The 11,781-nt window shown below is 49.8% G+C and overlaps 1 protein-coding gene across 1 annotated transcript; it reads right to left on the reverse strand.

Moving 5' to 3' along the window:
* Nucleotides 1-603: 603 nt before the first annotated feature.
* Nucleotides 604-11,309, reverse strand: FGF6 (fibroblast growth factor 6). Its single transcript, XM_069491179.1, has 3 exons — nt 10,719-11,309; nt 9,733-9,836; nt 604-853 (listed from the first exon to the last, which is right to left on the reverse strand). Exons 1-3 carry the CDS (start codon nt 11,062-11,064, stop codon nt 677-679), a joined length of 627 nt encoding a protein of 208 aa, XP_069347280.1. The 5' UTR covers nt 11,065-11,309; the 3' UTR covers nt 604-676.
* Nucleotides 11,310-11,781: the final 472 nt, after the last annotated feature.

The following is an 11,781-nucleotide window of genomic DNA, read 5'->3' on the forward strand; positions in this document are numbered from 1 at the left end:
CTATTTCCTCCAAGAAGGGGACACGTGCTTCCCCAGCTTCCCTGACAATGCATCTCCGTGTCCCCAGAGCCCTCATAGGCAGGAAGCTTGGAGCACCTGATCACTCTCTTTCTAGTCTACAATTAAACCTAACACCCCCTCACTCTGCCCTCCCTGCACTTTGAGGACAGCTGCTCCCCACCACCCGTGTGACCCATGCAGTCAGTGACCTCTGATGGAGAGATGATTGGAAAGAGGCAGAATGGGAGCACATATCAATCCTGTTGGTTTGACAAGTGACATTCTTGCAGGCAGATTCCTGCAGCCATGATGCTGGGAGAAAGAAACCTGATGCTTTGAAATGACTTTGCTCTGAGAACATATATAAAGATGCATGGATGGACATGGACACACACATAGCCCTGCCCTGGCCCCTTCCTGTGCACATGGTCACATTCCACAAATGTCATCAATACCTTCTTTCCTCAGGTGAGGTCAGAGCATGGGATCCATTGCCATTCTAAGTTTCTGGTTGCAGCCTCCACTTGGGTGGGTTACATGCCATGGGTTCCAGTCTCTCCAAGCACAAGATAAGCCTGACTCAGAAGTCACTGGGGGCAAGGAGAATCATTTGCTTGTGCAAAATTCCAATAGAAAAGATGCTGCTTTCAACCTGTGAGCCTTCTTTTATGGGTCCTTATATCCTGGGCAGGAAGTGGGTGACAGTCATGATCGGGGACACTTTGCTGCCCCGCTTTACCCGTCCGTATTTGCTCAGTGCGATGTAGGTCCCTCGGTACAAGTCTGACTCATAGGCATTGTAATTGTTGGGCAGGAGTGTTTCTCTGAACTTGCATTCCTCTTGGAAGCTGGGCTGCGAAGGAAACGGACAAAGACTTGATTACCAATGAGGAGCACTGCGGACGCCAGCTGAGCCGTGTGGCACAGGCCCCGCCTCTCCCCGCCTCTCCCCTGGTCAGACAGCACCTGGAGAGCTAGGCCAGCCTAGGTGAACGGAATGATGGCAGGTTAGAATGGGAGGAGATTTCAGTGCTCTCCTGCTTCCCTCTCACCTTCCCTCCTTTTACGACGAGGAAACCAAGGCCAGGGATATAGAGGCATGGTCTGTGTCACGTGGGGTGGAGCTGAAGCTATACTGTCCAGGTCTCCTGACTTCCAGTTTAGGGCACTTTCTACTATATTCCTAGGTGACAATTTATTGCATTCAGAGAAAGGAGCAGGAAAGGACACAATAAGCTGTTTTCTCAAGTCCCCTGGGAGAGGAAGACTAGTGGAGGAGGAATGAGAGCCCAGGGTTCTACTTAGAGACTTTTCTACTTCCTAGTTGTGTGATCTGGGGCCGGGGGTGGGGGAGATTCCTCCCCTCCCAGCCTCAGTCCTCCTTTCTGCAAACTGTGTGTGGTGGGGAGCAGGAGGGGGTGTGCAGGGGTGGAGAGATCGATGATCTCTCAAGTCCTTTCCAGCACCATCCATCTCTTTCCACTTATAGTTCCTCAGTCTGTCTTTCTCAGGTTAGGTCCCGAGTTTGGTATCCTTCAAAGAGGCCCATTCTCAGTTTTGACTTTAAGCCAAGAAGATGCCGGTGCCTCCTAGACATGTGTAGTTCACCAGGGACCTGCAGGAACAGGGATGGTGAGGAATAATGACGTTTTAATAATTTTTACAGGGAAAAGAGCCTGGGTCCCCATGTGACAGGTGGTGCCAAGGAGTCTGGGGCCAACGATAAGTTGCCCCCTTTGGTGCTAATTTGGTAGAGGAGTGTGTGTGGACCACCTGTTCAGAAAATGAATGTCAGACTTCCTGTCACACATCAACAAGTTCATTCCCAATAAATCACCCAAGTCTTCCTTTCTTCCTGGAAAAGAAGGCCCTTCTCTCCCCAGCCAGCCTGGGCTTCTGGGCTGAGGGAGTCTACAGGGATCTCTGTGCCCTGGAGGGGAAGCAGTTGGGTGGGGCGGAGAGGAAGAGGGAGCGAGGTGGGAGCCAGAGACCTGAGATCAACTCATTAAAAGAAACAGCGAAGGAGAAATGGGTGGAGTATAATTTCTGACTCCTTCCTGCTGAATGAGGCCATCGGCTATTAAAAAAACGCACTCAATGTCTGCTTGGCTGTGCCAGCGGTGTCCTCTGACCTTCTGTGAAGGAATCGCCCTGCCTGGCTGGCAGTGGGGGTGGACAAGAGCCTCTTCCTGTTCCGAACTGGGTGATAACAAGTCAGCTCTTCAGGGCTCTCTGGACTCCCAGGGTCCTCTGAGTAGACCTCTCCGGTAGGCTTTTAAAACAGTGTGTGATGCCTACGGACATGTCTCCTCCCCAACAGACTCCAAGATCCCTGCGACAAGGATTGTGTCTCGTTTGGTACGTGATGCTGAGTGAATGACAACTGCATGAGGACAACACTGAAACATAAAGAGTCCCCTGCATGGGTGGCTCTTTTAATGTGGTGGGAGAGTGGGCTAGGGGCAGCCAGGCCCAGGGGAACACAAGATCCCCTCCCCACACATCTTACTCATTCTCCTCTCATGCTCCTGCTCACAGCTGATTGTCTGCAAAGTACTTTCATGTATGTTGATTTGCTTGAAACAAATGTGAAAGCTTTCACCAGCCATGCCAACTGGCTGGTTAATACCATACCAGGGGGTTGGGTTTTCATAAGCTTTCCTTTGTTTCCCTTGTGGGTACTCAGTAAATATTTGTGGATTGGATGAATGAAGGAATGTCCCAAAGGTAAGGAGGATAAACTAATCAAAATAGGTGAAGAGCACATTTGTGCTACAGCTTTGAGTTTAGACTGATGATGATCATCTCTTACTCGTCCATGTGAACTTGAGCAAATTACTTACGCCTCTTAAACCTCAATTCCCTCTTCTGTAAAGTAGGCACAGGAAGAATAACTATGCCAGAGAATTGGAGTGAGCATCAATTGAAATAATGTATGGAAAATCCTGGGAACAATGCTGGCATGTAGTAAAATAAAAAAATAATATTAATGCTACTACTACTATTACTATTCTCCAATTGAGTCATGAACTACTTTACATTAAGAGCCCTAAAAGACTTCACCTTATCCTGGATCATCAATCCCGCACAACTTGCTGTGAATTGACAATTTAGCTTTTAAGCTCTGTGGTTTTTGAATGACTGGGGCACAGTGAGCTTACAGGGACCAGCACGGAGCTGGGCTCAGGAGAGAGGCTGACGCTCACTGAAGCCCCTCTGCACTGTGGGTTCTTCACCTGAGCATGAGGTAGAGCGAGTCACAGAATTTAGATTATTGATGGGCAAAATTTAGGAGCAATGGCACTAAGAGAAATTAAATTTAGGATTGACTGTAAAAGTTACATGCAAAATAAATCTATACTAATGAAAAGTCTGGTACAGATCAATGAATGAAATAGAGCCCATAAGTAGATCCAAACACATAATTATAAAATAAAAATGAATCTGAAATGAATATAAAGTAAAAGTGGCATTTAAAATCATTAAAGAAAACATGGTGTTGGAACAACTAAACAATATCTTATAACAGTAATAAAGTTTGATGTATGACTTCATTCTTTACATCAAAATAAATTCCAAAAGGCACAAAGATTTAGATGTAAAAAGAAAGCCATTGTATAAGAAATAATGGTGATATAGAATCTCTTATGTTCTCCTGGATAGAGTTGGAACCCATTCTACTAAGTGAAGTATCCCAAGAATGGAAAAATAAGCACCACATGTACTCACCATCAAATTGGTTTCACTGATCATCACCTAAGAGCACATTTAGCAATAACACTAATTAGGTGTCGGGCAGATGTTGGGGGGTGATGGGTGTATACATACATAATGACTGCAATGCTCACTGTCTGGGGGATGGACACGCTTGGAGCTCTGACTTGGCGGGGTGGGGGGGCACAGGCAATACACATAACCTAAACTTTTGTACCCCCCATAATATGCTGAAATAAAAAAAAAAAGAAAGCCATTGAAGTCCAGAAAAAAAATTTTTTAAATAGTTTCAGAATCAGAAATATCTTCCTAACTAGGACACAAAAAGTTATAAATTTTAAAAAAGTAATTAATACACAAGAGGAATAAATTTGTCTTCTGCCTGAAAAATATTACCTTAAATAAAATAAAAATATAAATGGCAAACTGGATTAAAATATTTATAATACACGTGTCAAATAGTACATTTTGTTATTTTAGTCAGAAGCCTAAACTCACTGGAAAATGAACAACCTTTATAAATAGAAAATTCACAGAAAGGGAAATATAAATAGCACTTAAGCATAAGAAAATATGCCTGATAAGGGAAATGTAAATCATAATTGTGAGATCACATTTCTAATGGCCAGACTGCAAAGAGAAAAGTGTTTGATCCTATACTTGCATTGGTGAGAGCATAGAAACTCAGAATTCTTGTTTAGTGCCCTTTACTGTGTATATTGTTAGGATCTCTATAAAGAGCAATTTGACAGTATCTACCAGAATAAAATGAAATAACAATTGATTAGCAATTCTACTTCTAGAAATTTATCTTACTCGTACCCTGTCATATATGCACAAAAGCTACTGCAGCATTATTGTAATAGCAAAAGACCAAACACAACGTAATCTGTTAAGAGAGGAGCGAGTGACTCAGTTATGGTAGACCTACACGGTGGAACACTGCAAGCCATGAAAAAATAAGAAACCTCTTTGTGCACTGACACAAAAAGGTTCCGAAGATATATGGCTAAGTGAGGATGCAAAGTTTGAAACCGTGTATGTAGTATGGCCTTGTTTGTGTGATTTTCAAAAAATGATACGGGTGTGTGCACATGCACACAGGCTACTCCTGGAAGGACACACAAGGAACTGGCAATGGTGGCTGCCTCTGGGGAGGGATTTGTTGACTTCAAGACAACAGTGGGAGTCAGATTTAATTCCCAGTGAATATTCTTTCATAAGGTTTTTTTTCTTAAACCACGTTCATGTGTTACCTATTCAAGTAAGTAAATTATTTCGAGTGGGAAAACAATTGAGGATAGGAGATGGGCCAGGAAACGGCATGAGAAAACATTTTTATCAGAAACTGGTGGTCTCCTCTCTGTTGGGTCACAACCCACTCCACCCACCTGCCTCCCCTCTGTTCTAACTTTATATGTCCCTGGAGACTAACCTGCCCGGTTAGTTCCCAGGAGAATTTATTTCTGATCTGGATGGTGGTTAAGGGAGAGGTTTGGTGTATTGTTTGCAAACTCTAGAGAGGAAATCAAGTCTCGGGGCAGAGGGTGCAGGGCAGAGGAAGGGAAGGGGCAGGAACCGAGAGACTCTAAGGGCATTGCCCACATGCCGCTGTCTAGAATGTGTCCCTCTGAGAACGCAGCCTTTCCTGAATGTCCAGGTCTCCTAAAACACCATTTAAGTGTGCAAGACCGTGGTTGTATAGTTTGTACTTTGTTCTCTGCTCGCCAGGTTTTGATCACTCAAATTTCTCCCTCCCCAACTTTTTTTAAAGCTTGCCATTTTTGTTTCTTTCCATTCAGCCCTTTTCTCTAGCCTGTCTCATATCCCTGGCCTTCACCAGAATCCTGCACAAACCTAAAGTGAAAAAAGAGGAGTAGACAAAGCTGGCTTTAGAAGCCGTCTGCCTTCCCTCTCTGCTCCCTTGGCCCCTCCCTCAGCAGCCCCATCCACGGGGTTCAGGTGGCTGGGAGGCCAGCGGCAGGAAGTGGAGACGGTGCATTTTCCCTGCACTCTTTGGTGCAGCCCTGGGGCTTCAGGCTGCTGGGATTTTCCCACTGGCCAGAGCCGTGGTCAGGACCCAGACCTCAACTCATGTCCAGTGTGGCCCTGGGCTTTGAGTTCTCATGGCTCAGGAATGTTGGCTCCTCAGCTCTGGAGAGAAAAGCACTCGAGCCAAGTGAATGCCGTGTTAATAAAAGCAGCTACCGTATATTATTACTTGAACAAATGAAAATAATTCCACTGGATCGTATTTCCTGGGCCTGCTGGGCTCAAGCCCCAGCGTGACAATGTCTTAAATTCCACGTAGGTCTAAACAGACTTACGTGGAAGCAGACTCCACTAGAAAGAGAAGCACTCAGCTCTCACCGCGGAGAAGGGCATTTTGCAGACGAGCTCATCATGGGTGTTTCGGGGTGAGTTTCCTCTGGCAGAAACGCCCCTACTAGTCTGAGGTGGACCAAGACAAGCTGTCTCCTTGTCTTTAGACAGAGCTCAGTCATCTGGACTGATGAAGGTCTAGTTCTGTCTTTAAAAAGCTTCGTCCTATGGCTGCTTTGGCCACTTGTCCCTATTATTCCTGGTTGGGGAGTGGGGCACGGGGTGGAAGGAGATGGGCAAGACGGAGAAAAAACCTTTTTGTCCTAAGACTCTTTCCTTCTGCAGACCCTGACTGCTTCTTTTTCTGTTGTTAGCTGAAATATCTTCCAGCTCTGAAAATGCCTACGTTTTCTAACCCCTTTTCCTAACACACAATCAAACTGTCAACTTAGAGATGTTAGAAACTGTCTTCATCACGTACATCGTTCTTCTGACTCCTGAGCAGCTCTGTGTGGCAGACAGGGACTCGTCTGCAGGCCCCAGGCCACTCATCAGGGCATGCGCCTGTCCCTGCATTGCAGGCCCACCTCCCAGCACTTCCACATGGCCGGCGTCCTTTGTCCCATTCCCTCAGCAGCCCTGTTCTCTGCTAGATGAGAGTGGCTGCTAACTGGGCCAGAGAGAGACCTTGGTCCTCTCCTCCCCAAACATAATGGCCCAGAGAATAATCAAAGGCCACTATGGAGGAAATCAGTCCTGTGCTTCGCACATCGTCATACTACTATTGATGAAGAGGATGTAAATGCAGTTATAATTAGCAAAACTAAAATCACTTAAAAGCATAACTGCATGTCTTGTATCTCTATGTTGGTATGTATTTTTCTCAGCCATAGGACTCTAATAGAACCACTGCCAGGTGGAGATACGGGATGTTTTATTTTCTTAATTTTAAAGGAGATCAGTCTACAGCTGAGAGAGCAGAAGTCCAGGCCCAGAGAAGTTCAATGACTTTGCCCAAAGTAAAAGAAGTAGCTAGAGGGCAGCTCTGGCTAGGAGCTGGAGCAGGGTCTTGACAGTGTGTCCCACCAGATGTGTTTCTGTGGAGCCCTGCGGCAGGTTTGCACACAGGTGTGGCTGGACATGAGACCTTCGAGACCCAGTGTCCCCATCTGCAAAGTAAGGATACAGATCAAATGTGCCTCCCAGGGGTGCTGCAAGACAGTCCTGTAGAGCACTCCCGAGGGACTAACAACAGGCCCGTGCACCGTGGAGGGTGGCCATTCTCTTGTCTAAGGAGGGAGATGCTCTGCAGCCCTCTTCTCCCAGCTGGGTTTCGTTGGCCCTTATTCTCCAACCACCAGCTCTTGCCTCACCTCCTCACCAGAGCCCCCACCCAGCCCAGCCCCCTCCCCCCATGAGAAGTCCCATTTATCGGCAGGAACAGCTGAGCTGGGAATATGAGGCAACTCAGGGTGCTTACAGGGAAATAGTGTGAATGAAATCATCACCCAGCGGGAGTCCCCCTGGCTCTGGGGATCAGTTGGCAATTGTTTTTTTAGACTGTGATAACGGGCCCCGAGGGGTGAGGGGGGAGGACATAGAAGTTGTCAGGAACATCTGGTCCCCAGCTACACAAGGCACCAGGTGCCCCAGGCTTGGGGCACAGCTGTCCAGCCGCATTCCCTGTACCCAGACCAGCCTGGCCCTGGGGTCCAGGGAGGAGAACCTCCCACCTCAGAGAAGCTGCTCTTTGGCCAAATGCCACGGGGTGGGGGAGGGGTGGGAGGGCAGCAGGCAAAGGGGGCGGGTCCTCCCTCGGAGAAGTTCCCCTCTCTCCTGGACTCTGCCTATTCAGTGAGCCCACAGCTCACCCACCCACCTGACCCCCGCGGGTGGGGTTGTCTCCACCGGTAGGAGTCTGCCCACACCTCGGAGAGAGGGCTCCTTTCCCAGCGCTGTTCTGCAGCCCTTCCCCCTTGGTGAGGCTTTCTCTGATTGCTAAATCTCACATCCCTTTCCCAGCTTCTCCTATCACAGTCAGGAGATTTAAAGTAGGAAGAGGACAAATTTACCCTATATTTGTGCCCACCCCCCCAAAGTTAAATTGCTTTCTGAGTAAGGAGAAATAATAAACGGTTTGTTAATAAAGGTGGCAAGGAGAAGGATTGTGCTTCCTTCCAGGAGAAGCGCTTGCTAAAAAGTCCACTGTGTAGACTTCCGTAGCCAACAACCCGAGTTCCCAGCCCTCCCAACTCGGTGGCATTTCTGGCATCATGCGAGCTGGTGAAAGGGGCTCTTTGGGATGACCCACTCCACAGAGGGGGCAGCTGCTCCACCAAACCCTGGGCGGTCCCAGGCTGCATCTTGGGCCCCCATCACTGTTGCAGAGAGTGAACAGGGTGTCTGAGAATTCTGAGTCTCAAGCCCATTTCATCTCACCCTGGCTGGCCCCCCAGCTGTCAGGGCCAGGGTGACACAGGGACAGTCTGACTGCCTGCCCTCCAGAGGCCAGGGAGCCTGCTGGTCCCCAAGCCTGCCTGTGCCTAAGAAACACAAATCAGGCAGATTTCTAGGCCTGTATCCTAGTCCTACTGAGTAAGAATCTCTGAGAGAGGTCCCTGGAAATCTATACTTTTGACAAGCTACCAAGGTGATACAGATGCAAACCGTCCACAGCACTGTGTTGCAGACTCACTGATTGTGATGCATGTCACGTGTCCACGTACACCAACCCAGACTGAGATGCTGCACTAGAGAGCAGGGCGGAGGCCGCTGGGAACCTAGTCTGGCCCAGCTCCACAGGCCTCCTCTGGGGGCCCAGCCCCAGCAGGGCCCAGATCATTCCTTCCGCGCCTGGTCTTCAGCTTGTCCTCCAGGGGGCGGTACCGCAGCCCTCCACACCCTCCCCGTAAATAACTCTGGTATTTCTCGAGCCTGCTCTGAGGGCTTCCTTTTTAGCCTTCTTATTTCTGTCCAAAGAACTCTCCGTTTCTTCAACTTCATAGGGATGTTTTCCCACCCCATATTTTAAATCATGGACGGAGAGTCGCAGGAGCGAGCGGGCCAGAGAGAGCAGAGGTTTTGGAAAATGCTTAGGAGCTAAGCCCAAGTGCGAGCATCCGCACTCCCGGGGGCGGGGGGAGCGGTGGGGGCTGGGCTGCCCAGAGCGTGCAGTGGGGAGGGTGCTTCCCCAGCCCGCGCCGTCAGAGACCAGAGGACTTAAAACCTTGGAACAAAATTTCAGCACATGATGAAGATGAAGATGAAGGCCCACTTCTAACCACGCGCTAGGCTGGGGGGCGCTCGCAGAGGGCGCGTTAAGGAGCAGCGCGCCCGGGCTGGAAGACAGGCTTGTTCTCCGGGCCTCTCCAATGCAGGGAGTCAAGCCTGCCTGTGAGCCCGGGTGCCAGACAGCTTACGCGGGTCCCCTCTGACCCGAGACCTCTCTGAGCTATGGCTTCTGTTTCACTGCAAAGGCTCCCGGCGCATCAGGCAAGGCCTGGACCGGCAGAGGCCAGTTAACTGCCGGCGACAAAGCAGAAGCTTCCAGGGTCCCCACTTGCACAGGCTCCCTTCACAGCCCTTCCTTCCTCATTCTAGATAAACATCCACTTCTCGACTCAGAATTCAGCATTATTTTCTTCAATCATATAAGCGTCATGCAAGCTGGAGCTCCCCCTGGCCTGACAAACTCACCGTCGTGTACAATCTTCCTTTACTGTTCATGGCAACAAAGAGGCCGCTTCGCACTCCAAAGAGACTCACGACACCTCGCTCCACCGTGGAAATCTCCAGCAGGCCTGCAAGGAGATGGGGGCCACGTTACCCATGGCTCGTGCAAATCAGAGTGGGGACTCGGGCTGACAAGGGCACCTAAGTCAGTTCCCTGCTCCTGGAAAGTCAGACCTCCCATCACCCCGTCTTTGATCCCTCTAACGTTAGAAGATTCTGCCTTCTGGACTTGTTCAGTCCTGCCATTGTGATGTTAAAAATCTAGCTCTGCAAGGGAAGGTTCTGACATCAGAGTTAGGGACTGACCACAATGACCACTTATGTATCTATTTATCTGAGATTTCACTGACATAATCATTTGAGGTCCTTGACTTGGGTGAAAGAAATGAATTCTGATCATTAGTTATTTTAATGTATACTCCACATGTTTCAACAAATCTTAACCCACCTAATGTTGCAAACATACAGCCACACAGAAGAGACTATCCACACAGCAACCTATCAACCTGTAGGATAAGAACCTGGGGACAGAGGGAGCAGGTCGAAATAAAAAGGATGTGCTTCAGCTGGAAATTTTGCAAACCTCTTGGCTTTCCTTTTCAAAGAGGGAAGATGAATAAAAATAAGCTTGTGTCTAATTTAGTCCCTGTATCCTAACTCATTCTCCCCACCCCTGCCTTACGGTTCCAGTGGTCTTACGAGGCGGCAGAGGGGCCCATAATGCTGCGGTAGTTAGTGCCCCAGAGGCACCCTGGGCTGAAGGCGAAGGACACCAAGATGCACGCTGAGCCTGCACCTAGGCAGGGTCACACGGAGTCATCTCCGTGGTGAATAACGTTTCTCCTCTTGTTATAGCAGGATCCCGTCCACCAGAGCAAGGTCCCTTCACCGTTTAGCCCTGCCTGAGCCCAGGCCCCCCAGCATCCCAACTGGCTGCAATGAGCACTCACTGTAGGGGTTCTCCTCGTGGGTGCCGCTGATCCGGCCGTCGGGGGGCACCTGCAGGTGAAAGCCGATGCCCACGTTGCAGTAGAGCCTCCGCTGCCGCTTGATCCCCACCAAATAGCCACTTTCCCAGTTCACCCCGGCGATCTCTCCAGCCAGCCCAGCGCGCGACCTGGATAGCAGGGTGCCCCAGCCCCTTGCGTCCAGCAGCGTGTTGTTGGCGCGGGTGCCTGCAGGCGAGGGCACCACCATGCCCACTAGGACGACTAGGAAGACGAGAGCCCGCAGCGTGCCCTGAAGACGTCCTGCTCCCCGGGACATAGTGATGAACAGCCTCTGTCCCAGGGCCATCCACCTTGCCTCTCAGGCACGTGGTCAGAATTAATGGCCCTAAAAATACCGCCCTTCTTGTTTTTCTCCCCTCGGCATGGCGGCAGGGGCTTATTTTTGGAAGGCAGATGAAGGCTGCTGACATGAAACCAAAGCCTGCATCGGGCACTCGGGTTGAGAACAGAGGGACCCAGGCTGAGCCGCGGCCGGTAGGGACCATGGCTCGGGGAAGCTCTCTAGCTCGCCTGCTTGCTCTGTCCCGAGTTGATGATATTTGATTTGACCTATCTTTATAGTTAGTTCAGCAGCCCGGCCCTCCCCTCCAGCCATCATCACCCTGACGTCAGCCGGCCCAGCTCGCTTAGCCAGGGCTGTAACTTTAACCTGCTCCCGGGCCTGGCTGCCTCCCCAGACCCCCATCACCCTCCACGCTCCCCAGGGGTTCTGGGAGCCACTGTCATTCCACCCAGGAGGCAGGAACGGAGTGAGTAGGGAGCATCTCTGAGGGAAGGAGGGAGCTGGCCAGGGGCCCAGGGGAAGAGGGAGACCAGGACCCAAACTGGGCAGAAGTTCTTGGCCTGGCAGCGTTGGCTTCCTTATTTAGAGGGCAAAGGGTAAAGATGGATGGGAGAAGGCTTGGTGGCAGGTGATGACAGTAGCCTGCCAGTTACCCCTGAAACCTTTTCATGGAAAGAGCTCACAGTTGAGGGGGAAGGGCCGAACCCTTTAGCAGGAGAG

Source organism: Eulemur rufifrons, chromosome 16 (assembly GCF_041146395.1).
Source record: "Eulemur rufifrons isolate Redbay chromosome 16, OSU_ERuf_1, whole genome shotgun sequence".
Classification (NCBI taxonomy): Eukaryota; Metazoa; Chordata; class Mammalia; order Primates; family Lemuridae; genus Eulemur; species Eulemur rufifrons.